The sequence below is a fragment of the Guillardia theta genome (genome assembly GCF_000315625.1).
Source record: "Guillardia theta CCMP2712 unplaced genomic scaffold GUITHscaffold_69, whole genome shotgun sequence".
Lineage (NCBI taxonomy): Eukaryota > Cryptophyceae > Pyrenomonadales > Geminigeraceae > Guillardia > Guillardia theta.
In genome coordinates, this window is record NW_005434605.1 from 242,488 (window position 1) to 268,300 (window position 25,813).

Consider the following 25,813-nt stretch of genomic DNA (forward strand, 5'->3'; position numbering starts at 1 on the left):
CTCATCCTCCTTTCTTCCACCATACGCCCTTGCAAGCCCTGTCCATCACCTTCCCTCCAATTTTCTCCTTCAGCTAATTGAATTTGAACTGAGGTTTACGTAGTTTTTTCCATGGGGGTAGGCGGTAGCAGAATGCATGTCTGGTGGGTGGTTATGTACCCGTTATTATGTCAGTATTTATTGCACAACAGTAGGGGTACTCTAATTGCTGACACCCCATACACCCTCCAATTTGAACCACCCCACCACCTGGAACACACCCACCGTTCTGAGGGGGCTCGAGAGCACCGGTGTAGCCTCCTCTGACAGCAAGGCTCGTTGACTGTTGTCTCCCTTGCTGTTCCTTCCCGCCCATACTGCGGAAGAAAGTCAAACTTCCAAATCCTGGCCCCAATCTTGCAGCCCATCAAAGTCTCTCCTCTTTGTCTGTGAGATCTCGATTTCCTGTCTTCATATCATTCTTTGACCTCCACCTCCCCGTCTCTCGGCCTTGCAACTGTTGAAATGGATCTTAAGAGATTGAAGAAGGAAAGCGTCGAGCTGCAAGAGCCGATTGAGAAGTGTGGGGTGACAGCTTCTCCCATCAAGGAAGATCTAAGTCACTGGAAAGGCTACATCTTGGGACCTGATGACACGGCGTATGCTGGCGGGAAGTTCGAAATTGACATCGTCCTTACATCATCATACCCGTTCGAGCCTCCCAAGATGAAGTTCAATACAAAGATATGGCACCCCAATGTCAGCTCTCAGACTGGAGCGATTTGTCTGGACATTCTGAAGAAGGAGTGGTCGCCGGCCCTCACTATCAAGACTGCTCTGATATCTGTACAAGCTTTGCTTGCAGCTCCAGAGCCAGACGATCCTCAAGACGCCGTGGTTGCTCAAGAGTACAAGAGCTCCATTGAGAAGTTTAAAGCCACTGCAAAGCTGTGGACCGAGCGATATGCCAAGGAAGGGAGCATGGAGTCGATTCAGCCGTTGTTGGACATGGGGTTTTCAGAGGAGCAGGTTTGGAAGTTCTATTTGTAAGATTTGTGAATGATTTTCCTTGTGACAGGCAAAGGACGCCCTGCTTGAGGCTCGCGGAGACGTGCAAGCAGCTGTCGAGAAGCTTCTTAGTGGCGCATAAGATGTGCCCTGTTGAAAGAGCGTCAGGCGTTGCGATCTGAATGAATTTCGTTCCACAGATGTTTGTTTGAAGACAAAATTTCACTTTGTCTTTACAGATTTTCATACTTGATGATGAGATTTTTCGTAGCCTTGCTGCACTTTGACTAATGATTTTTGCACCTCTTTTGGTCAAGAATTCAAATAGCATATAACAATGGAATGCATTCCCAGAGTGATATGTCTTCTTCAATTTTCTGACATCTCTCCTCCCTTCATCTTCTGACCCCTCTGGGCCTCATTATCATCGTCATCATGGAATCGTCATCCCCAGTAATCATCGTCACTCATAGTCACTGATCATTATGCACCATCATCCGATGATCATGTCATGGCTCTGAGTCTGGCAAAGGAATACTACTCGCGGCATCATGTCGAATATTCCCTGGTAATGATAGTTTTTCGATGATTGGATGTCATATTTCACAGTCGTACTCCCAACTCAAAGTTAAGTGACAAGTTAACTTAGTTGAAAAATCAGTACGAGGACAATTAATTAGGAGAGTCGAGGAGGTGAACTGTGACTCCCAACTTGACCTCTTTACTCAAAGTGAAGCCTGTTAAAAATCAGTACGAGGACAATCAGGAGACCAACACAACCTGTACGGTCCGGTCAGGCACGGATCGCACCGTCGGGCCCGACTCGGAGTCGGCGGCAGCCCGGCCCGGCGGCGGGCCGAGGCTCCCGGTCCGATGTGCCTGGGGTCTGCCTCCGAGTCGGAGGCTCTCCGACTCGCAAGTCTTTACTCATCGGAAATTCAAACTGGTCTACCATCATTCGTGGTTTCAGAAACGGGCACGTGCCATGGCAGAACGAAAGGTGATAAAAGCGAAAAGAAGCGGATAAAGCTGATGGCGTGAGATCGTGCCCAGGTGCCAAACATCCTGATCACAGGAACACCAGGAACAGGGAAGACAACGACGGCAGAGAAGGTTGCAGAGGCTTTAGCAGGTTGCTCCCAATCTACAGGGGATGCGCTGATCGGATTTCAGGCTTCACGCATGTGAATGTGGGAGATCTTGTAAAGACAAAATCTTTGCATGCAGGGAAACATGAAGACGAAGAGTTTGACAGTAAGGTTGTATTGTTTCAATGGCTGGGTCTTAGATGGCACAGCTTTCATACTGGACGAAGATTTGATTGCGACGAACTTGAAGACCAGATGTCCCAAGGGGGAAACGTACGCATTGTCGAAGTTATGGGTGGCTGAGCGATGACGAATTTGTAGGTCGTAGACTTCCACACCTGCGACTTTTTCCCTGAGAGATGGTTTGATCTGGTCGTTGTTCTTCGAACAGACAACGACATTTTGTAAGCAAAGGAAATACTAAGATGCTATCGTTATACGCACTTTCAGATACCCAAGATTGGAGAAGAGAGGATATAGCACGAAGAAGGTTAGAATCTCTGTAGAGTATGTTTCACTAACTTGACGATAGATTCAAGAAAATGTTGAGTGCGAGATCATGTGTGTAGTTGCTGAAGAAGCACGAGAATCATACAAAGAAGAAATCATTTGGATGCTGCAAAGCAACTCCATCCCAGACTTGGAGGCGAATGTAATGAGATATATCTCTACGATGAAAAGGTCTCACTCTGGAAATGCAGGTTGCTAGAATAACCCATCAAGTCAAACAATGGACGGGGATGTAAATAAAATAATCGTTTCATTTTGTTACATATGAAAGAAATAATCGAGAATCTAATTGAAGTTGTTGATTTTGCACCAGGACTTTCAATAATTTACAGTTATGGGATCAGATGCCCATCGAAAGGAAGAAGCCTGTATGTGCAACCCCGTATATGTGCAATCCCGTGAGCAATACACCATGTCTTGTCTTCAGCAGATACCATGGAAGAACAAAGAAGGATCATCATAGCTTTCGGTCTGATCAGGCGCGACCTGACGTTACCATTCTTAGAGCATTGTGCAATTCCGCCTCCATGAAAGAAGATGGCGGCCTATCGCTTGCCTGGTCAAAAAAGTCAGACTCTTGAGAAAAGCAAGCTTATACAAATACCTTGTATTGCATCCCGAGTTTGATCATGTTGACATAACAAGGAGGATAAGGCCGAGGATCCACCGGAAGATGAAGCTTTTCACCATTCAACACAGCAGCTTTCAAGTATTTGAAATCAGAGAATCTTCCTTCCCATGGCTTTTTGTCCATCATGATTTCCCACAGCACAACCGCAAGTGCCCAATTATCAACCGATTCAGTAAGTTCTTGTCCTTGCAGCTGCTCAGGTGCCATGTAGGCTGGAGAGCCTGAGATCGTTGTAGTCTTCAAGCTCTTGCAATTAGGTGCCAACACGCGCTGCGGGCACTGATCACGCGAGAAAGGCATTAAAACAAGCACATACCGCGCATCCAAAATCAGCAATCTTAGCAGAGAGGTCATTGCTCAAAAGAATGTTCCTCGTATTGATGTCACGATGAATGATTCTCTTGCCGTGCAGATATGCCAACCCGAGGGCAACTTGATGAGCGATTTTAATCTTTTGAGAAATCTGAAAAAAAAGATCAACACACATAACCAAATACGAGCATCGCACTGTACCTTCAAAGGAGCATTCTTCCCATCGAAGAGTGCATGATGCAAACTTCCTTTCTCACAGAGTTCGAAAACTAACCCGATGTACGGCTGCACTGGATTCTCATTCGTCGGAAATTCCGTGGCAGTTCCCCAGAACGTGACGATGTTGGGATGACGAATGCGCACAAGAATGCGTAGTTCAAGAAGCAACTCCCTCATCTTAGATTTGATGGTGCATTCACCACTCTTGTTAGAAATCTGCTTCACAGCAACTGTTCCGGAGTCAGGCAATTGATTCGCAGCACAACTTGAATACCTGGAGCGCCGTCGTAGCTGGTAGCAAAGATTTTACCGAAAGATCCAGAATCAATTTCTTTGAGGGCCTTCAGTTTGTTTCTTGGGATGTAAGTAGAAGTCACCTGTCGATAAATTAATTTTGCAAATCTGAAGCAAGCAACACTCCTCGTACCATGCTCATCAGATGTCCAAACTCTGTTAATTGATCTGGATTAAATCCGTTGGACATTGCCCATCGTTCAGCTAGAATCCTGAAAAAAACCTCACATTTCTTCAAAGCAAACATCGTGATTGCTTACTGCAATGTTGTGTAAGTTTCATCTTCACTGGATTTAGGAACTTTCAAATTGTTTGCATGCTCCATAGGTCCTACACTACCACCCGAAGGTCCACTCGGAATGGCATTCGGATCCTGTTGGTACAATGTGAAGGAGGACCCGATAGAGAAACCATCGTTCGACTGCATTCCGAGTCCCTGGGATGAACGCAACTATCAGCCATCTGCATACATTCTCAATCTCGTTGAGCTCACCGCAACTGCGTTTCCCCTTCCATATTCGGTCTTGATAAAATCTTTGAAGACAGCTTGCTCTATCATTTCTAGGAACTGAATTTTGAACAATTTGATTGAGCGTAGTAGTTAGGTCTCGAGTCGTAAGGATTGCTGTAGCAGAAGTAACTCTGCACTCTTGGAGTTGCTGGGTAAGTAGCCGTGGTAGATGGTGACGAGGTGAGAGATCAAAGGTGAGGGAGGCGAAGAAGTAGGGATGAGCGTGCGTTCGGAGAGAAATTGGTTTCGAGGTTGAGGGGGAAGGAGACGGAGAAAGGTAAGGTGTTCAGAGAGGGACGATGGATTGCTACCAGTAATGAGGGGGGGGTCGGGGGTGGGAGACGGGGGTAGTGGAAAGCAAATCTTTAACGTTGGACGCAGGGGTGTTCGATATTGGCACAACAGAGGGTAGGGTGTTCGAACTGAGCCCTTCAGGGTGGGTACATGACCAGGAGAGACCAGGGGTGTTGGTAACAACGTTGAAGGTGGGTTCCGCCGAAAGTCACCTGAGCATCCTAGGGGGTGGGTTTCTTGGTTCTTGGGGTAGGTGGTGACATCACGGTTTGGCACGGGTAGTGCATCGGTGAGTGACAGAAATTAGCTTTGGGGATGGGACGGCAACGCGTTGTAGGGGGGAGGTGGGGGGGGATGATTTGAGGGGGTCGGGGTTGTGGGGTGGGATCAAGAGGGGCGGTTGGCCATCGGAGCCTACATTTTCATTAGAGGAATAATCGAAGAACAACAGACCCTCATGTATACAGATGAGACAAAGCTTCCAATTGCAATCAAAAATGGAAATGACAGGGGTGAAGGAAGTTGGGGGGGCGGGCGGGGGTTCGAAGCAAGGGGGTACGACGGAAATAATATATGAAGATTGTGTACAAGGCTTGTTCCGACTCATGAAGGGGGTGGACAACCCTACCGTACCATGAACGAATATCCACCACCCCACCTCATCTCAAGTACAGTTATGGCCGGGTTATATCGGTGGTCGGAACCAGGGGGTTCCTGCCCTGTATTCACCGGGCCCCGGTAGTCGCCATCATGCCCATTCCTGCTCCCACCCACCCCTCTCCTCCTGGTCCTCGATCTTGTCAGGTGCCTCAACTTCAATGGCCGTTGCTCGGGACCCCACCCCTCATGATGGATCCCGGAGGCTGAATCTTCTATAGCGGCTCTAGCATGTTGGGGGTGGCTGCATATCAATCAACATCGTAGCAATGATATCAAGGTGCTCCTGTCCCTCCATTTATCCTCCGTTATACATCACCCTACCTGTCTCAGGCATGACCCCTGCCCCCCGAGCCCACCTCCACAGGTAGTAACCCCCACCCCCCTTGCAGGAAGTCTACCAGGGGGACGGCGAACCGGACTGTGACCTCCCCACCCCGTTGCCCTTTTATTTTAAAAAAAAAACGGCTCGGGCTTTGAGGGGTGGGGTCGGTGAATGCCACCATAAACGGCACTCTTGCTGCGATAACGGCAGATTCATTGTTGGCTGCACAAGTAGCTCTGGTCATCCATCGTCACGGGCCTCTCAGAGTCTTGGCCCGGCCTGGCTGAGCCATCCGAGCGGCGGCGGCCCGGCCCGCCCCGGCAGTGGGCGTACGGTACGGTCACCGGCGGCGGTCACTACTGCCAGAGGCCCGCCAGGACGGGCCGCGCGGGCCCCGGGGAGGGCCAGCGCAGGCAGGCTGCCGAAGTTCACTGGCACGGTCGGGACACCGGCTCCCAGCCCCGAGTGAAGCCTGAGCTCCGAGTCGGCAGGCCGCCGGGCCGGGGCAGGCCGGGCCGAGCCTCGGAGCCTCAGGCTCCCGGGCCCGCAGGCCCGGAGTGCCGCAGTGCGGAGACTACTTCGTCCGTCCGACCGTCGGACGGTCCGATCAACGTGCCGCGGTGACAGGCTCGGACTCAGTGCAGTGCCGCAGGGGCCGCCGGGGGCTCGGCCAACGGGGCCGGGGAGTCCGGCGAAGTGACTTCGGAAGTTCCGGTCGGCGGATCGTTTATGTGCTGGGGGCGGTACTAGGCTACACCGCTGACCAGGTTGGGTGACTCGGACTGCTGTTACTACCATGAGTCTGACCATAAGTCCAGACCACCCCCCGTTCTGCCTACCTTACTAGAGACTTTGGCATAACCCCTCTGGTGGCTCCAATCTCCCTAAAGGTCCGGTAGACCGACTCTTGCCTCCTGGGGGCTACTTTTCTGATCGGAGACTACCTCCACCCCAATGTTCACTCTGAAAAGGAAGGGTGATAGATGAGATTGCTACAGGTGAAGACCCCCTTGCGGGAGTGTACTTGAAGAAAAAGAGCAAGTTAGGGGTGGTGGAAGACAGGGGTAATTTCATGAAAAGCGCAGTGGTGGAGGGGGTAAGAAGAGCTGGTGCTGAGGATGGTACTCAAATCATATGAGATTAATTGTAAAATGTCCGAGAAAGGAAGTTTAGAAATTGGTGTGAGCGCAGAGCTCGCTGTAAGTAAGTGGGTCTAGGATGAGGGTGGGGGTGGTACAGAGGAAGGCGCAACCATGACGTCGCTTCGCGAAGGAGTAGGGAAGACACACGTCACGGAGAGGAGGAGAGGAACGGCTGGTAGAGTATGCTGGCGATGGAAGCACGAGTTGCTCCCATCGTTCGAAAGGGTAGAGATGTGGCGTGGATATGGGTAATCCAAAGAGTGCAACAGTCCCTTAGCAATCCCTGGTTTCAAGCTTGATCCTGCAAAATGACAACTCTGCTCGCTTGCATGCTGCTTACAAAATCCTTGATCCAAGAAGTTTTGTGTTATCGAAAATGACAATGTATGCATCCTAGGATGACGATGCATTCGAGGTCCAAAATTCCTCGAATGGCATCTTTGGATGCTTCACCGGTTGTACGAATCTTCTCAAGTGTTCTGTCACTGACAATCTGCTACAGAAGTTGCCAGTCATGACGGAAATTTTGTTTCTGAAGGAAGAAAAAGTGCAGGTAGAGCCTCACTGCTTTTAGTTGCGTTCTTATGATTTGGTTTTAAAGGGAGGGCTCTTCGGCATTGGAATGACCATATCAAGATCTCCTCCTCATACCGTGTTGAGCGTTGATGATTTGAAGGGCCCTGAGGGTCAGAATTTCAATCACATGGTAGAGGTGGGAGATCGTTTGCATGCTGTCGACGATACCGAAGTCGAGCAGGTATTACCTCCATCTTGTCCTGGTTGCCCGCCTCATGTTGCCCGCAGACAAACATTGAATCTTGTGAACAATTGATTTGGGGAAAGCCTGGCACAAACATCCGACTGACTATGTTCAGGTCTGACCATGATAATTTGCTGTGATCACCTGCAAACCACAAACAACAAGTGAACGGTGCACAGACACGAGGACGGGAGCATGTATGAAGTCCGTGTGAAGAGGCACATTCCCATCTACATTTGGGACCATATCAAGCGCTGGTAGTTGTCACTTTGTTAATCCGTCTCAGAATATCAAAATGTTGTAGGTACGAATTGAAGCCAGAATTCGAAAATGAGGAGCTTCTGGCGAATAGTCAAATCGTACCACATGACCACGTTGTGAAAATCATCTTACCATGTTGTTTGAAAGGTGAGGGCACTGGAGGACATTCGTCTTACGCTGGACGAAGGTAGTTTGAGATGTTTCCGACGCGTTTTAGGATGTCAAACTGAAACCTCAAATAGGCTCTGCCATGAATCTCGAATTTTTCAAAGATCCCCGCATGGTGTGCGAATCGTTCCATCCTGTACCTCTTATCTGACGAGCAAGCAGGCCAGGAGTACGTTTGGATTCAGCCTTGCGAACGGGTTGAACTCTTCGATGGGATCAAATTCATCTTTCAATCCAAGAGAGGTAGCCATTTTAGCTAACTCCCTCCCTCCCTCCCTCCCTTTTTCCCTCCCTCCTTTCCTCTCTCCCTCTCTCTACTGGTTACATTTCACACGCACAGGTGGCATCCATAACAGCTGGTGGCCCTGCATTCCTATCTGGTCGTATTCAAGTTGGAGATGAACTGATCGCCATCGACGGGAATCACTTCGACGGTCTGAACTCAGACAAGCTATCGCTGAGTCAACCCATCGGTGCGCCATGCAACTTCACCTTCAAGCGGGGAACCATGAACTACGAAGTGGCTTTGAATCGAGCTTCTTCCTCCGCTGTCAAGGCAGTTGAGAGACTGTTTCAAGTGATCGAGACGTTGGAAGTCCAAATCCGCAAAGGCTCACCTGTGCAAGCCCTCATATCATCCTTGCAGACGTTGGCAGAGCAGGTGGTGCAAATAGAGAAGAAGCGGGCCGACAACGAGACGTGGATCTTTGAGAAGATCAGGAAGATGCAGCAACGCACTGCGAATGGAATAACAGTGGCAGAGACCATGTTGTTCCCTAACAGAAAGCAGCAGGGGGATGACACTGTCCACACCGCCAAGATCAACTCGACTGTTGAGGTCCTCAACACTGAAAATGTCACGATGAGGCAGGAGATCATAGAGCTGAAGCAAATGATTGAAAGCCTCACTGTCAGACTGTCCGAGTCGGAGGATTTGAGGATGAAGACCAACGATGCCAATCAAAGGCTGACTGAGGAGAAGTCCAAGTTGACGGCTGAGATTGAGCGTTTGATGTCAGAGCTCGAGAAGATTTCCTTCGAGATGACACGAGCGAAAGCCTTGATGAAGGAGAAGGACGACGTGGAGAAGCTGCTCATCAAGAGCAGGACTGAGTTGGAAGTCGAGCAACAGACCATCAGCTCGGAGCGAGCGACTTTCCAGTACTCGATTGAAGGGCTCCAGAAGCAGTACGAACAGAGCATGGAGATCATAGAGAAGTGCCAGAGGGAATCCGAGTACCTGAGGAAGCAAAACAACGAGCTATCGGAGACGATCCGGATCCTCAAGGAAGAGTTGGACCCACTGAGGATCAAAGTCAACACGGAGATGGTTGATCGCTCGGAGTACGTGTCTTGCATGAATGACTGTAAGGCTCTCCGGAACATTGTGCAGGAGCAAGAGGTGGCTCTGCAGAACAGCGAGAAGGAGATGATCGCCGTCCGGGAGAAGATGAAGAACTACATGTACGAGGCGGACGGAGCGAAACGCGAGGCGCAGGACAGCCTGAACGAGCTTCACGACCTGAAGAGACAGCTCTCGGCCATCGGGCTGTCTGCCTCGGAGGTGGACAAGGTGGCGGCGAAGCTTGCTGGTCCTCCCAGGGTCTACATGTCGGAGATTCTCGACCTACTGGATGTTCTGTCCAAGTCTGACCGATCCTGGAGTGAGCTCCACAAGATCGTCAGCATCATGAACATGGAGCAAGCATGGTCTGCCGACGACCTGCTGCGCGTCCGCAAGATGCTCTCGGGCCCCCCCGTGATCACCTTGGATATGCTGTACGAGCTGATCTTGGGGAATGAAACGGAGCACATCAAGACTGAGATGCACGTGCTAAGGAAGAGGGTCAGCGAGATGGAGGAACTGAGGAAGCAGAAGCTGCACATCGAGACTACCGTCCAGGAGTACATCACCCAGATCGACCTTCTGTCCAAAGAGAACCACCGCACGAGCGTCGAGAGCTCGCAGCTTCAGCGGCAGATCGAGGAGCTCAGGAAGCAGCTGATGCAGCTGGAGCAAGTGGGCATGCACAACGAGCAGCTCAAATCTCAGAATGAGAATCTCAAGGGGGAGATCTACGACACACAGCTGCGCATCGGACACCTGGATGCGGAGCTGAAGCGTCTGCGGGAGGAGCTGCAGCTGAAGGACCTGGAGATCGAGAGGCTGAAGAACACCAAGACCTCAGAGATCCTCGTCTCCACCCAGCAACAACAGCAGATGCCGCCGAAGCTTGCCGGAGTCGGCATGCTGCTCGAGTCCACCAGTGAGTCAGGACGTATCTACATCAAGTACTTGGTGCCAGGAGGGCCTGCAGCGCTGAGCGGCAAGATAAGGATCTCGGACCAGCTCTTGAAAGGTGAGGGAGGACGTCAGGCTCCTTGTCTGACTGCCGTCCAGTTGAGGATGTCAACGTGTATGGCCTGCCCCTTGATAAGGTGTTCGATCTCATCTTGGGAGAAGAGGGGACAGAAGTCACTCTCACCATCGGGCAAGAGCATCAGTTTCAGGTTTCCTCCTCCTCCTCCTCCCGTCACCATCGAGCCTTGACGCCCTGGGGTGCAGGGAAGCGACCGAACCTCAACGCATACCTCGCTCAAGATCTTCACCGTCAGGTTGAGCAGGACTCACAACATTTCGCGCGACCAGATGTATGCGAGCAACACAGGTCAGACACTTGGCAGGCTCGGCATGTCCCATGACGAAAGCATGCAGTCACGTACTATCAGTCCAAGGGAGAGTACGAGCACTCTCGGTACTTTGCTCTTTGTAATTCTCAAGCTTCACCTCCCATCTGCTCCCTCACTGAAGGCTGAACTCACCAGGATCCTTACTCCGGAAGAAAACTTCATCAAAGGGTTGCACGTGGTAACTCACAGCTCTCTCTCCTTCGTTGCGAGCTCTTGACATGTTGGTCAGGGTTTCCGTACTCTGCTCTGATAGGCCAGCCGCTGAAGGGTATCAGCGGTCTGTGTAGAGCGAAGTTGCTCCTACATTATCGTGACCATGTTTGTGTTAAAAATGTTTACAATTCAATTCATCGTCCCCCGACATGTCGGGGCTCCGCAGTGACAAGGAATCTTCTTGTCCTCGAAGGGCAGCTTGTAGTCATACGTCAGCTCCTCACCGAATTGTACGTCGTGAATCGCGGAGATGATGATCCGGCGTTGCCCCTGTCCGGCAATCATGGCCATGCAGGCGAACAGCAAGACAACTCACATTGATCTTGAGGATCTTGGCTTCACAGTTGGGATCGCAACAATGATTGATGTAGTGACCGATGTTGTGCCGAATCGTCGCGTCCACGATGGCAGCTCGACCCTGCCAACACATAAACACGGCGTTTCCTTCACCCTTGTAAGGCACCTCGGGCGGCTCGCCTGCTCCCAAGTATTCCTCAAGCCTCCAGAAGTACGTTCCGAGTCCAGCTGCTTCATACTGCTCTTCGCGCACATCCGCTACCACTGGCCTGATAGCCTCGCCGGTGTACTCCACCACCATCTCTCCCTTGAGTGCTCAAGTCAACACCCTTGTAAAACTTCCCAAACTGACCTTGAAGATCGGCTGCCTTGCAAATATACCATACCCCTCGATGCCAGACCGTCCGAGCACCAGCCGACGATTCTGATTCGCTTTCATCCAATCAAATTGGGAGTTGATGTCCATCGCTTTGTATTCCAGTCCACTTTCAGGAGCCAGTACTGTCAGACAAACCATAATGCCATGGGGTCCATTACCTGCAGATTCGAGGGAAAGACTCCTGGGCCATGTGGGTGAACTCAGCCTTTTCGGTGAACGAACGAGGAGTGAAAGGTTCAGCTCTAGCGCATCCAGAAGGATTGGCTGCAAGGCAAGTCACTTCAAGTCGTTTGTCGTCAACGGATGTACCTGGCAAGACAGGAGGCCAGGGAGGTCTTTGAAAAGTTATGCGCGGTAGTTTCCGTTCGGTCTCTCGTTTCTCAAAGATTATTTGTTTTCTGATGTTTCCGCCCTGCAAACATCTGGTTTACCACATGCCTTGTGCAAGAGGGAACTTGGAGAAAATATCTCCTCACCTCCTCGATGACATCATCCCACAGCAAATTCGCTTGAAAGGCGTCTTGCAAGAAGTTTGTAGGGACTCGAAGTAGCACTGGCTCATTTTCTGAGTTGTAGTCCAGTTTGAGGATCTTTCCTTCGCGCCATGTGAACTTGAAGCTCTTGGGCAATCTTTTGTATGCAAATGGATCCAATTTGTCCTCCTTCAAAGAATTTCAGTAAGAACGATGGAGAGATTCACTGGTACCTTGCAACGAGGATCATCTTTCCAATCTGGTGTGGTATGTTTCATCCTTATACGACATTCGTGCTGCACCAATACATCAATTCGTATACCCTCAAGCCATGCAAACTTACTTTGTCATGATTCCTACTAGCAAAGTGACCTTTCTTACAATCCCAACATATGTGCATCTGAAGTGCCATCAGCATTACAGGATGCTGTGATTTTACTTACCTGACAAGCATCTTCAACTAAAGCTGCATCAGCTTTTGTTGAATGTTCACAATCGAACGGTTCGCAGTCTGGATGATTGTTCAAAAATCTGCGGAGGTTTTTCATCTTCGGCGCACGCTCGCCTGCCAAAAAGTGAATCATGTGAAATCGAAAGATACCAAATCATCCTACCGAGTAAGATTTTCATCGTTCGCAAATTGATGATTGGAACGTGGACATTCTTGCTGCTGCTGTTGCCGGTCGACGGGACGAGTTCCATTCGAGCTTCGAGCGACTTGAACTGTCCTTTCTTTCGTTTAATTCGATCTCTAGTCCTGGAAAAAGTCGTCAAGGCGACAGAGGAAAGCATCGAAGCATCGACTCAATACAATTTTATCTCCTCGAACCCAGGGAGATCGGATATGAGTTCCATCACTTGTGGAAGATTCAGACCGAAGAGTTCGACCCCAGATTTTTGATGAATTGTTGCATCAGCAACAAGCTTCGGACTATTATCATTGACTTTTGTATTAGACCTGCGTTCTGCGGACAGGCTTGAATCATCCTGAAAGTCCTTCTCCTGAATCTTCGCTGAAGACAAAGGAATGCTTTGAAGATCCATGTCTGTTTCTTGGGTTGAACTTCTTTCATCAGCATTATTGTCTACAGCAATGTTAGCACCGAAGACATTCGTATTCAAATTCACCTTCAACTTCCTCTTCTCCCTTCAGGTCGCTCATGTTGGAAGAATCCAAATTCTGCCTTCCGGCCACCGCAGACTTCACTTTGTTCCAAACTTCTCTTGGGTTTGAGCCCTCAAAAGCTTCTTCAAGAAGAGGCTGTTTGAAACTCAGAATCGTCCAACAAAATTTAAAAAATATTCAAGAAGACCTTTCCATCTTCCTTCAGAGGCATGACAAAAAAGAGTGGTCCACGATGTCCATGAGCTATCGTACACTTGTATTGACCTTGCTTCGTCCGGTCCACAAAGTCGACATAGCTGAAGCATGAAGAATCAGAGGCTCCTTAATTCGTTAGCTACAAAACAAGACCTCGTGACACATTCGTATCCAACCGGAAACACCAGTTTGTCATCCCAGTAGCCAGCCTTGTCATACACTATCGCTCCTGAAGCAAGGTTCACATAAATTGCCTCCACAGAGATCCCATACCAATTCGGTCAACTGTAACGTCTTTACCCTTTATTGGAAGCCTTGATGCGATGACCTCGTCCTGATTATTTTCCACTTCCATCTACAGTTGTAATCATTTGTCGGGAGTACCAAATCAACCTCAGTATACCTCTTCATCTTCATCATACTCATCTTCCGGATCAGCACATGATTTGCCAACGTCAGAACACTGGAATGCTGCATCTTCGGATAATATTAGGCTGGTTCTTCTCCATTTCTGGCACAGGTCACATCCCTGTCGCACAGATAAGGTTTTCGAAATGAAGCATCAAAATGGTCTTTCACCCCCCAATTATCATCCACTTTGGCTGTTATCGGAGCAACGGCCTCAAAATCGTCTGTTGCGTATGTAGTACCGTTCTTCTTGACAAATGGACAATGAAAATGCTCAATGAATTCCATAGCAAGACACTCCCCGTGGTTTTCAGTGACCTAATTTGAAAAGATTTCATCAAAGGCTGTCAAGCTCCTAGAGAAAACTTACTCCAGGGTAGGGTGGAAACTTCACGCTAGGTCTTATCGCAAGATGCCAATTGCTTTTGTCGAAAGTGTTAGCTTGAGTCTGAACTTGGTCTGTGCATAACTCTGTCTTTTCCTCATTCGTCTGGATTTCAGTGGAATTAGGCTCTTCGATTCTATCTTTCTCTTCCGTGGCTTGGTTCTGTTCTACCCGTTGCAACGGTTCAGGGCAATTCTGCAATGGAATCTCTATTTGTACGAATGTCTCGCGACTGGAAGGAAGCAAAAGGAGCGTGTGCGCTGGCAGCCTGCATGAGTCGTCGTTTGCTAGCATTTCAAGCCGTGAAGAGTTGAGCTCCACCAGATCCTTGAGAGGCACAAGGGTTAGGAGGAGGAAATATACCTTTTGATGGGAGAGAAACAAGCACCTTAGCATCCACATGCAGTTGCTGGGCCAATTCAGGAATACTCTTTCCGTCATCAGCTTCGTTCAAAAAGTAGTATTTCAAAGCTTCCGGTGTAATATTTGTCTGATCTTTGCCTTTTGACTTCCTTGACTGATTCTTTTTGCCACCAGCACGTTTCGTTAGACTCCGCTTGTATTGAGCAAGTTCCCAAGCGATTATCGCCTCAGTCACCTGAGAAGAATTTCAGTTGAAAGAGACAAAGTCCGATAGCATACCTCGTCTTCTTCTAGGTCCTCTTCTCCTAGACTTGCATCATCAAATACAATACGCCATAAAGCAGCAGGTTCTGATGTTCTCTGAAACAATCCTTAAGAATATTTTCTGTGTAAGGCTACGACCTCACCTCGCTGATGAAATCCGATTCGGATGCACTCAACCAGCCAAGAACTTTTCCCCAGCCCTCTTCCAATTGGCCATTGTCATTCTGGACTGACCTGAGTATTCCACGCCCAATGAATGGATGGCCTTCCTTTCTCCATTCATCGCCGGAACTTTCGCAGGGAACTTCGAGCTAAAGCACCGATCACCCACAGTGAATCAGAAGCTTATCTGCACAACTTACCGACTTAGAGGGTTTCGATGTGCCACCTTTCCCCGAAGAAAGGGTTGGTTTTTCAGCTGCGTCCTTAGCCTTTGCCTTTGCTACCTTCCCAGATGAGTTTGGTTGCTTGCTGGGTCTGCATCTCTTGTTTTGAGCGTCGCCCGTGACTTGCTTTGCTTGATCTGTGGGAGAGCTCCTCCTCCGCTTTTTCTGGTTTGCACTGGGCTCCTCGCTATCCTGTCCTTGGAAACCAATGAGATTCTTTTCGAACTCTCCCTTCAAATCAGACTTGGTGTCCTTAGCTGAAGGAGAAGAGCCCAGGCTGCCCCCCATGTCTTCCATCGCACTTCTGCGGTGGAAGTTTGTAGATTCTTGAGGGCTGGAGCCTGTCTTGACCGTAGAGGCAATGCTCATCCCATCGTTTGGAGACGCAGAGGTTGATTCCTGGTTCACACTTCTTCGGTTCTGAGGCGTTTGAAGGATCTCTGAATCTTTCATCTCCTCGGTCTCAGAAACCATCCCTTGCCGCTCAATGCCTGATTTCTCAGCGATTCCACAGTCCAACGGATCCTTGCGCCTTGTGGCATTCAGCAACTTTGAGAACATGGCGGTCAACTTCTGTTGCTGGAGTGGTTTTGGAGGGGATACATCGCCTCCTCCCGCACTTTCAGCTCCTTTCTCCTCGATGACCTCTGCGGTTTCCTGCCATACGATTCAATCTCTTATCCTGGTGAATTACATTATCCTCTCCCCCCTCTCCATTCTCTTCCCCCCTCCATCCCTGCATTCTCCGTCCATCTTTTCCTACCATGGCTTGGCGGGAACTGGAAGGGCCCACGAAATTCGAACTGTTACAATACACCGGTTTGGAAATAACGTTTGCAACATGAGTACGTTTATTGCTTCGTAACGATTACCGTTATGTGCTAGGTAAAACGGTCTCGTTGTAGTTCCTCCTCATCCCGACCGTTACTACAAGCCAATACCACCCTACCACCCAATAGCCAGAAGATCTTACCTATTATCACCCGGTCCGATAAGGTTTGTTTTTGTCACATATCCTAAGTGCGTCTACCCCTACTTTCCCCCCTCGAGGTACCCCTACATTTCCACGTTCATCAGCTCAAGTTTTTACCCCTCCTGCTTTCCATGTACCCTACCCTCTTACCAGCTAATCCTCGATCTTTCACCCCTCATTCCTACCCTTGAAACACCCCACCCCCAGGTAGTAACCCCACCGGTCTCCACTAACGGGTCAGGACTCCCGCCGCCTCCCGCTCCTCGACATGTCGGAAGTGAATCTACTGGGGATGAGCTCCATGTGGGGATCAGCGAGCTCAGTGAGACTCCTCTTCCTCTAGCCCTCCTCTAGCCCTTCTCGCTCATCTCCTCGCACACCCCTGCTCAACACTTCCCCTCTTCTTGCTGGTTGTTCCACCCGAATTGTTTCCTCATCCTCCTCAGGATTTGCACACTGACTTCTGCTTTTCCTCAAATCTCACAGCCCATGATGTATCATAACATCACGACAAGAAATAGAAAATGAGACAGCTCCGTGTAGTCCTGCGGTTGAAAGTTTGGAACGGTTTCGAGCTTTGGCAGTAGCTTCTTTCAACTCTTCCACTGCACATTATGAAGCTCGAGCGCTATGGAGTTCGACTTCGATACGATCGCAAGGCTGGGTTCATCGTGGCAGGGGTTCAAGCAGGCTCTTCTGCAGATTCATGTGGTCTACAGATAGGATGGAAGCTTCTTTTCATAGAGGATTTGGAGAACCATGCTTTCGACCTGAACCTGTTGAACCAGAGCGATGGCCCCGAACTTCCCGACCATCTTCGTGTGACATTTCAAACAGAAGCAAAGCAGAGAGTGCCGATGAGGCTGTTCGCTGGAAAACCCGCAAAAGTCGACAAGTTCATTGATGAAGTGCGATCCTGGAGGACTCCCAGCCCAACCCACCTGCGGAGATCGTCCCCGAAGCTCGGAATCTCTCCTCTCGACTCAGCTCTCCAGAAGGTTTCATTGCTCGCGAATGCGTACCGTAGGAAAGGTATATTCGGTGCAGGAGAGGCTATGAGCAGCTTGATTGGATATGGTTATAGTTTTTCGCACGTTGAATCAATTCCTAAGGGTACAGCTTTCGCACACATCGCTGTGAACAGGGCGTTTCATGGTTGGTCTAAGGTCAAGAAGAATACAGATCCATTAGTACGGCCTGAGTATGATGCAGCAGTATACGTGTTCTATCTAGAGATGGTGAAATCTTCAAATCGCAACCGCCTTGAAGACTTCTTTTGTGCATGGAAACGCCTGCATGAAATGAACAAAAAATTACTCCGATACTCCCTGGAAAGCTTGCGAACGTATGTTCAATTTGCTCAAAAAGACGCATTCGAATCGTGGATTGAGTTCAAAGCGACGTATCCCAAGCCCAAGTCTGACATGGCTTTGAAGAGCTCGACCAAGGTGGAAGAACAAGCAGAAAGCGCCCAAACGAATCTCGCAGCCAACAACATTCAAGAGCCTGGTCTTGTTGTTCTCGGACCTTTGCCAGACTTCGTCAAGAATGTTTGGCCAGACCTGGACATTGATCATTACCAAACCTTGAAAGAGTCTGTAAAAAGATCAGGAAGTGTCCGTAAATCCGTTGCAAAATCGGCGAAGCGAAGAGGCTCGGGAGGCAACGAAGGCGGCGCCAAGCATCGTGACGATGCAGGATCTGAAAGGCGAAGCACCCATGAGGTGAGTCAAGACAACATTACGATACGTGAGAAATCTTGGGTAAAACTGAAGAATCTTCATGATAGATCGGAACTTAATGGCAACGAAGCATTTGTTGTGCGCAAAGAAGATACCTCTGTCTTGGTTCAAGTTCATGGTAAACGTGTCAACGTCAAGCTCGACAACGTTGAACCCCTAACTGAAGACCAAGCTCGCAAAGTGGAACAACGAGTCGTCGACAAGTACATGGATCAGATACAGATACGACTCAAGAATCTGGACATGAAGGGATCAAATTATTGCATAAACTGTCAAAGCGTGCTCGAGAATTTTCCAAAGAATCGTGATGATGCATTCGATTGTCTAAATCAGCACTTGTGGAACGTGGACGCTGCGGTAGACATTTTTGTTGAGGACTCCAATGGCTTGATAGCAGACAAATTTCGCAACTCCAAGGATTCTCTCAAGATTTTGCAAAGCTGGAATGAAGTGGTTTTTTCTAAACGCATGTTCAAAAGTATGAGATCGACTGCAGAGTTGCGATATGCGTCCAAGCTACGATCAAGGCTTGTCAAGAACTGGGGCGACGCTGTCAAAGATGCAAAGGAGTTAATGCACCTGACTGCCTACCTGTGGCTTGCAACGAATTACAACTTGATCAAGAAAGTGCTCATGGAGTGGAGGTTGCGCAAAACGTGCAATGATATGGCATCAGATTCATCCTCGGATTCAGACGACCTCATCACGAAAGTGGTCAGCCCGAAGGCTGTCAGCGCAGTATCAGGAGTTCTTTCCTTTGCCGCAGCTGCTGGTCGAACGATCGTAGGAGAGGATTCAGCCAATCAGCTTGCTCAAGGGATCGGCAGCATTCTGTTGGGGAGAGATCGGGTAAAAGACATGTTCGAGAACAGAAGCAACTTTAACGGATAAAATCTAAGTAAAAGCGAAGAAAAGCCCCACTCTCTCGTCCCCCCTCTTGCATTACATCTTTGATCTCTTGGTTGCCAACTTCTGAATGTTCTCGTAAAGACCTTATGGGTCGTGTCAGGGTAACTCGGTGAATTCACTTGTTGCAAGATACCCGATGAGATCGTCAGCGTCCCTGCCTTGAGGTTCTTGTCTCGATTCCGCTTCTCGATCTCTCCCGGGAGCACAACAGTGGGTCCACTCTTCTTCACATGAGCACAGATCTGTCACGCGTTTCGAGTCAGCCCCTCAAAGCACATCAGCCTTCCCCTCATCACTTCTGCTACTCGTTGCTTGTAGAGCTGTGTGGGCATCAGCAGCTTAGGGTCGAGGGCAATCACCAAGTTTGCCCAGTTCTTCTCTCGCCACTGCGAACATGCACTGAAAAGCAGGGAGCGACAGCAGGAGGGGTTTACCTTCCTTCCTGTGCCTACATGTGCCTCCTCAGTCCCTCCGGGAATCGCTCCCCAGCACAGAGCCTGACAGGTCGCATGTCAGGAGCCTTGACAGCTGACTTGCTGCTGCTTGTGTCACCTGCGTCAGAAGCTCCACCACGAGGCTGAGCCCTGCCCCCTGCCGAGACCTTCAATCCCCGCGCTCAAACGAGGGGATCCCAAACCTTGTAGCCTCCGAAGGCGAGGAAGGCTCCTTTGAGCGCTTCGTCGGGATCTCTGGTCGGCTTCCCGTCCCTGTCGACGGCAACCTGGTGGGCAGGAAGGTGAGAAGAGTCTGACTTCAACAAGGCGGTTGAGACCCCAGGAGGGAGGAGCTGGGAAGCGGCCTTAGCGCTGACAGTACCAAACAACTGCCAGCTTCTCAGCCTCCCGCCTCAGTCCCGCAGGCCTCTACCGTAGTAGCGGCCGTCGCCATATCCAATATGAGAGGGCCGTCTTCTGGACCAGGGATCCCAAAGCAACTTGCTCGTAACGGTCAGCCATTCAGCGCCCATTCCACCGCTTCTCACATGGCGTTTGTCCCAAAGACAGCCTGCTTGCCTCCGACCGGCGCCACCATCTCGGGGCTGCCAGCCATCACGATTGCGATCAGATCCTGAGCAGAGTGAGGGAAGACCCAGGGAACAGCGAGGAGATGATGAGGGGAGAAGAGCGAGGAGATGATGAGGGGAGGAAGAGCGAGGAGATGATGAGGGGAGGAAGAGCGAGGAGACAAGGATGAAAGAGGGGGGGAGGAAATCGAGGAGAGAAGCAAGGAGGAAACGTCAGTCTGCATGGACTATAGCAAACTAAAGGATTCCTCACTTCATTGGCGATCTTCGACGTGTAGTAGGCCAGCATGCCAGTGGACGTGTAGGTGTTGTGAGTACCGCAGATCGCAAACCCTGTTGCCTTTGCCTTCTGCAGCGCCTTCTCCACTGCCTGCACCAACCGCATCTCCCCCAGGGTCCTCGGGCACGAACAACTTCACCGTCTCGAGTGCAACCATTCCCGAGCGCTTGTTTCCGTTCACAACTGTGACAGACGGCGCGTGAGCGATGGATACCTCACAAGAGCGAAGAGAGGATCATCACCGACACTCTGGGGAGTCTCGTTCTCAAAAATGAGCGGGCCGGCCTGAGGGCGGATACTGACTCGTGACCTTCACATCAGTGAGGGTGGAGGACCTGGGGGTTGAAGCCCATGTCTTGCGGCCGGTAGAGCTTTGAGATTCCCTGGTTGTTGTTGTGGATCTCCGCAAACATCATGACCCTGGGAGGTAGCAGAGGAGAGCATCAGGCAGCAGTGGTCTATGACCCCTCCGACCCACCTCGTCATGATCTCGGCATCGCTCGGAGAGTAGCCGAGGTTGCATACTGCCTGGTAGACGAGTTTCTCAAGCTCCTGCAGATCATGCCTGTCAAAGAACGGGTTTCCAACAGCGCGCCCCTTCGTCTCCTTCTGTTTCTTTCTCTCTTCCTTGATCACCATGACCGTCTCCTCCTCCTCCTCTCCTTCTCTCCTTCTCTTCTTGCTCTTCTTCTTCTCCTTCTTCTTCTCCTTCTTCTTCTCTTCCTCCTTCCTCCTCCTCCTCCTCCTCCTCACTACCACCACCACCATCGTCAGCAGCAGCAGCAGGATCTTACCTCACGCTTGACCGTAGCCGACATGGAGGCCGAGAAACTTTCAAACTTTCGGATTTTTCAGAAACTTTGCAAACTTTCAACTTCCAGATTTTCTGCGCCCGATGCTGGCCATATGCAGGCCGTCATAGCCATTATGACCCTCCTGTTGAGGTAGCGCCATGCTGGGGGGGAAGAGGAAGAGAAGGAGCGCAGGAACGATCCCCCCCACCGTCAGGTTCTACGACCATCACGCTGCTCATCCTTGATGCTCTCTAGCAGGTTTCTATGCGACTCTCTCCTCTACGTCGCCTGCTTCGCTGGTCTGTTCCTGGTGGTGAAGTATGTCAGCATGCCGAGCAAGCCCAAGAAAAGCATCCGGATGGACGTCTTCGAGATCCGAGACGAGCCAGAGGTGACAGTCAGACTTGATGCTTCCTTCCCCGGTCCCGGTGACGCTTGTTCCATTTGCACAGACACGGTCTCGGGCCAACGACACGATCAGTACCTTGACCTCTCTCCATCCCTCCACGCTCAAACTTGGAGCAGACGTGAAACTGCACATGTCGAACGTGACGAGGCAGCAGCAGGCTGCCAATCATCACTCGTCAGGTGGCGCCTTGCCGACTTCGCACATCCATAGCTCGGTCCACCGCTACGTGTTCTGGGGGAGCTTCTTCTTCGGGGGATACATCATCGCAAGCTTGACCTTGGGACGGTGATCTCAGACATGTTGAGGGAGAGCGTCACTCGAACATGCCCAGGTACATCGCCAAGTTCATGAAGGCGGCGAGGAGGCCTCTATTCCAATTGTGCGTAGGATGATGGGGGGAGGGGGGAGGGGGAGGGGTTTGAGCGACTGTGACCATCTTTCCTTGCAGGAGGGGGAGGAAGCTGTCGATTGTCCATTTCATAGAGATGATCTTCGTGTGCTTCTCACTGGGATGCGTTGGTATGTGATATGACAAGCTCTCTTCCTATCGTGAGGCTTCGCAGAGGGCTGCACGATCATACATCATTACCTCATCGTCCCGCTGCTGTGCAATGGTGCAGAGGTCCTGATCAAGCACCTCCCGCCATGCAGACACAGCACTTCTTGGTTCCTCATTCACTTCTGCCCGTCTCTTTACTTCCATGTTTGCTTCTACTTCAACTGGTCCGCCAACTTCCCCCCGTCCTCCCCTCAGCAAGGTGCAGGTACATGTGCATCTTTGGTACGAAGCCGTCCGCCTGCCACGACGAGGGCAGCGAGAGGTAGCATCCTGTGATGTGGGAGAGGCAGGATGAGAGATGAGATGAGCAGGGTGTCCTCGGAGGATCGAGTGGACGACGAGCATTGGAGCTACACGGTACCCACCTCAGCTCACTTCCGGTCTGACTCGCTCCAGTTGGAAGCAGGGGATCTCGAGCAGGTTGAGAAGAAGAAAAAGGCGAGCGTTTCAATTCCTTGATTCTCCAGCTGATGTCCGTCCTTCTCAGGGGCCACTGGGAACCGACGGGGACCTTGCTCGAGGGCACTTCTGCTCCGTCTGTGCGAGCTATGTGGTGCGAACGGCAGTAGTTGCCTTCACTCCATCCCCCAGCTCTGCTCTGCTGTTCAGCTTCACCTCAACCTTTGCGATTCAATGTCTCCGTGCTGCCCCTCTCTGCTATCCCTCCTCTTCGTTCCTGTTCGCTCTCAATTCAATCATGGGTCTGATCCCATCCCTGCATCGGGCAGGTCCGATGCGACCACCACTGTCCTTTCCTCGGTGTTTGCGTTGGGGCGCACAATCAAATTTACTTCTTTGCGATGATGGTGAGAGCGATAGCGGGGAGATAGCGGGAGGAGAGGGGAGGTGAACTTCGTGGACAGTTGCAGATGTCTCTCTCCATGATCTACGGCAGCCTGCTCGTCATTCCTGCCTCAGGTTAGCAGCTCGACTCTGAGGCGCATGACTCAAGGTTGTCAAAGTTGCATGTCAGCTCTCTGAGACCGTCAAGTTGTCCTCCGAAGGTCCTCCCATGAGCAAGGAGACTCGTTCTCAACTTCGCCCCGCAGCCAATCAGAAATGTTTCGCACTGTCTGCGGTATCCGTCGCCGTCGTCTTCGTGGCGATGGTGATTTCCGCCTTCACCTTCATCGTAAGTTCAGCATGGGAGGCTCCAACTTGTGGCTGACTTCCTACAGGTCTTCTTCCTCCTTGCCTGCAACCTCACCATGCGCGAAGCTCTCATGATCGACATGTACAAGTACAAGATCGGCTTCACCAGGTGCCTGCATTCCCGTGTTCGGCCTCTTTTCACGCCCCACCATCAGCGTTGTGCGGGAGATCTGGCGAAAGGCTCCAGTTTCGGAGAACCTCCAGGTCGCCTTCGGCCCGAGGAAGGGATGGTGGAAGCTGCTGCTCCCTATGAAGCGAGCAAGTCTGAGAGTGGTTTGACTCCTTGCTCTTCGTGTTCAAATCTGAGCGTTGTGACTAGATGCCTCTCAACCTCCCCAAAGAAAGTGATCTTTCCGTGCGAGGAGTGTACTGGTAGTGAACATGAACGTCTGTGAGAGCACTTGTGACGGCCTTCAGCCATGTCTCATCCTTTTCTTCGCTCCTTCATTATCGCCAATCTACTTCCCTTGCTCTAGCTTAGCCAGTCGCCCCTCCAGGTTGGCAAGGTTGCTCGCCATCACCTGCATGTTGGACCTGCCGATCTCTCAGTCGTTATCTCGGATTTGAGCCTCATCCTCACTCGAGCGACGCCGTGACTTTCTCCATCGCAGACTCCTGTGCTTCGAGCAGGCTCGACGTCCTGGCACAACGTCAACATCGGAGCGGGCCCGTCACATGCTGAGCGACCTTGAGCTCAAGTTCCTGAGAGATGCCACGTCAGACACTATCCTGCTGGCCTCGTCGTGCAGACTCTGAGAGACGAACAATCAGGCATTCATTCAGTTCCCACCCTTGTGTCCTCCACAAGTCACTCACCCCCAAGGATCGCAGTCGCTGTATCAGGGTAGGCAACGTCATGGCCACACTGTCCCACCGCTCGACAGTCTCAGCGAGTCCTGCTAGCTGACTGTACTCGGAATCAGCCTCTGCACCCTGCGATGATGGCTTGCTGGGCTTCTGGCTACTCCTCCCCACTTTCTGCAACCGCTGCTCGAGCGCATTCACTTGCTTCGCGACCGCCTCGAGGGTTCCAGGCTCCACCTGCATGGCCATGACGATCCGAAGGAAAGAGGCACATAGCGAACCAGAGCAAGTCTCTTCTCCAAGTTGTCAAGAGCGCAACTGATGTCAGGGTACACGCCTGCCATGTCGCCGTCTCCCAGGGTCCTGCGCGAGAGTTGAACTCTCGACCAGCGCAGAAACGAGCAGAAAGACCTTTCAAGCTGCGAGATGCGCGAGTCCAGAGACAGGAAGCTGATAACATCCCGTTTGTGTGCTACGTCAGTCGCTTCCTCCTTGTTCTGCTCTGCGGTTTTGGTCGCCACGTCCGATTTCTGCCATGGGGATTCACCAGTGGAGCTGGGGCAGGAAGGCACAAGGGCTATGTGCACCTTCAAGTTCTCGACGACGTCCAAGACACTCTTTGGCGCAGACTTGTCTCTCACTGGAATGCTGTTTGTTCTTGAATCAAGAGTTTTCAGCCGCTCCACCAAACCTGCCACCTGCCGCCCACAGCCGTCAGCGGCAGCATGGAAGGGGGCTACTGGCTGCCTCTTGCTTCAGTTGCGATGGAAACAATAAGTTCACGTCCTGCCCTTCTTGTTCGCACTCATGCTCTGCTTGCAACAGATCTCTCTCTAGATCCTGGACCTCGGCCATCTATGGGGAGTTGATGAGCAATTCGTCGTTGAAGCTGAGAGGCTCACCAATCTACTGTATCGGTCCACAGGAGTCTCGAACCTCCTTTCCTCACACCCCAAGACCCGATAATCTCCTCTCTTCCACATTTGACCTGAGCTTGAGAAATTCTTCTCAGCGGTCAGAGCCGTCACCTCCTTCTTCTGCTCGTCGAGTCAGCAAGGGCAACATGCTAGGAAGTAGTCCATCCCACCTGAAAGAGGCTCCTCGCCTTCGCCGGCTCTAGCGGTCCTCGATCTATCCCTGGCGGATTGGACGGTTTCCTCTCACGCTCCCCCTTCCTGCAGGAGGGCAGTCAGCGAGGAGGGGAGCAGCAAAGTTGGTGCATGTTGCTTGCCTCCCAACTTCCAGCTCTTTCTCCATGAGAGAGATCTCCATCTCCCGCTCCCGCTCATCCTCTCCTCCATCCTCGTCGAGAACATTTCCAGGGCTTTCGAAGATCTCCTGCTCCTCGTCCTCTCGTATCCCCAGCTCTTCCTTGGTCAACCTCCTCCTCCCTGTGATCGCCATTCTGCTGGCCACACCCCAGTCAGAGAAAGTCTCAGTGAATGCCACCGGGCCCGGCTGTTCGGACTCCGCCGGACTCGTTGGCCCCGCACACTGCCGGCATTTTCATAGCTTTTCACCCGCCGTCCGTTTCGTGGTCATTTTTGTAGCGGTACCCCTACCCACGAATGCACTGAGAATCTCAGGGAAAATGGGGGTACTCTCTTCCTGAGGACGTGTGGCCCCTTGGACCAGCCGCCGAGTTGGGCAATGGCAGTCCTGTTGAAGGGCAGTCTCCTCTTGCCGCTGTTCCCACGCAGAGACAACAACCTGCCTTCACTTCCTTGTGTCCTCTGAAGTCAGAGGCCTGCAAGGCTTCCCGCCATGAGCTTCCTCCTGTCCTTCGCCTCGTCCGATCTTGACCGGCCGCCAGTTATTGAGGTAGTAG

The 25,813-nt window shown here is 51.1% G+C and overlaps 9 protein-coding genes across 9 annotated transcripts; 5 read left to right on the forward strand and 4 right to left on the reverse strand.

The window, feature by feature from the left end:
* The first annotated feature begins 292 nt into the window (after positions 1–292).
* Positions 293–1,188, forward strand: GUITHDRAFT_154189 (hypothetical protein). The gene is made up of 2 exons (XM_005827139.1): positions 293–1,008; positions 1,058–1,188. Exons 1-2 carry the CDS (start codon positions 505–507, stop codon positions 1,127–1,129), a joined length of 576 nt encoding a protein of 191 aa, XP_005827196.1. The 5' UTR covers positions 293–504; the 3' UTR covers positions 1,130–1,188.
* A 784-nt stretch (positions 1,189–1,972) lies between these two features.
* On the forward strand, positions 1,973–2,821 carry GUITHDRAFT_158342 (hypothetical protein; the record flags this gene model as incomplete). The annotated part of the gene is made up of 7 exons (XM_005827140.1): positions 1,973–1,987; positions 2,041–2,119; positions 2,161–2,348; positions 2,397–2,479; positions 2,526–2,565; positions 2,608–2,727; positions 2,777–2,821. 7 exons carry the CDS (start codon positions 1,973–1,975, stop codon positions 2,819–2,821), a joined length of 570 nt encoding a protein of 189 aa, XP_005827197.1.
* A 356-nt stretch (positions 2,822–3,177) lies between these two features.
* GUITHDRAFT_75720 (hypothetical protein) lies at positions 3,178–3,924 on the reverse strand (the record flags this gene model as incomplete). Its single annotated transcript, XM_005827141.1, has 3 exons — positions 3,178–3,486; positions 3,533–3,679; positions 3,730–3,924. The coding sequence occupies 3 exons, from the start codon at positions 3,922–3,924 to the stop codon at positions 3,178–3,180; spliced, it is 651 nt and encodes a 216-aa protein (XP_005827198.1).
* A 6,768-nt stretch (positions 3,925–10,692) lies between these two features.
* Positions 10,693–11,194, forward strand: GUITHDRAFT_154192 (hypothetical protein). Its single transcript, XM_005827142.1, has one exon. It carries the CDS (start codon positions 10,852–10,854, stop codon positions 11,065–11,067), a length of 216 nt encoding a protein of 71 aa, XP_005827199.1. The 5' UTR covers positions 10,693–10,851; the 3' UTR covers positions 11,068–11,194.
* Positions 11,193–11,799, reverse strand: GUITHDRAFT_75734 (hypothetical protein; the record flags this gene model as incomplete). The annotated part of the gene is made up of 4 exons (XM_005827143.1): positions 11,193–11,333; positions 11,380–11,481; positions 11,527–11,667; positions 11,713–11,799. The coding sequence occupies 4 exons, from the start codon at positions 11,797–11,799 to the stop codon at positions 11,193–11,195; spliced, it is 471 nt and encodes a 156-aa protein (XP_005827200.1).
* A 5,127-nt stretch (positions 11,800–16,926) lies between these two features.
* GUITHDRAFT_113702 (hypothetical protein) lies at positions 16,927–18,945 on the forward strand (the record flags this gene model as incomplete). The annotated part of the gene is made up of 1 exon (XM_005827144.1): positions 16,927–18,945. One exon carries the CDS (start codon positions 16,927–16,929, stop codon positions 18,943–18,945), a length of 2,019 nt encoding a protein of 672 aa, XP_005827201.1.
* Positions 18,946–19,208: 263 nt separating this feature from the next.
* On the reverse strand, positions 19,209–21,103 carry GUITHDRAFT_164740 (hypothetical protein; the record flags this gene model as incomplete). The annotated part of the gene is made up of 13 exons (XM_005827145.1): positions 21,062–21,103; positions 20,746–20,819; positions 20,603–20,687; positions 20,510–20,552; positions 20,407–20,450; positions 20,241–20,357; positions 19,946–20,031; positions 19,831–19,897; positions 19,736–19,786; positions 19,601–19,684; positions 19,516–19,554; positions 19,398–19,460; positions 19,209–19,349 (listed from the first exon to the last, which is right to left on the reverse strand). Exons 1-13 carry the CDS (start codon positions 21,083–21,085, stop codon positions 19,209–19,211), a joined length of 918 nt encoding a protein of 305 aa, XP_005827202.1. The 5' UTR covers positions 21,086–21,103.
* Positions 21,104–21,219: 116 nt separating this feature from the next.
* Positions 21,220–23,460, forward strand: GUITHDRAFT_113704 (hypothetical protein; the record flags this gene model as incomplete). The annotated part of the gene is made up of 14 exons (XM_005827146.1): positions 21,220–21,275; positions 21,320–21,452; positions 21,514–21,755; positions 21,802–21,849; positions 21,919–21,989; positions 22,034–22,193; positions 22,235–22,291; positions 22,341–22,386; positions 22,517–22,582; positions 22,758–22,835; positions 22,893–22,947; positions 22,992–23,161; positions 23,208–23,290; positions 23,337–23,460. 14 exons carry the CDS (start codon positions 21,220–21,222, stop codon positions 23,458–23,460), a joined length of 1,389 nt encoding a protein of 462 aa, XP_005827203.1.
* Positions 23,461–23,639: 179 nt separating this feature from the next.
* GUITHDRAFT_142947 (hypothetical protein) lies at positions 23,640–25,389 on the reverse strand (the record flags this gene model as incomplete). The annotated part of the gene is made up of 9 exons (XM_005827147.1): positions 23,640–23,715; positions 23,762–23,821; positions 23,869–23,933; positions 23,998–24,222; positions 24,267–24,348; positions 24,397–24,515; positions 24,573–24,683; positions 24,888–25,022; positions 25,150–25,389. The coding sequence occupies 9 exons, from the start codon at positions 25,387–25,389 to the stop codon at positions 23,640–23,642; spliced, it is 1,113 nt and encodes a 370-aa protein (XP_005827204.1).
* Positions 25,390–25,813: the final 424 nt, after the last annotated feature.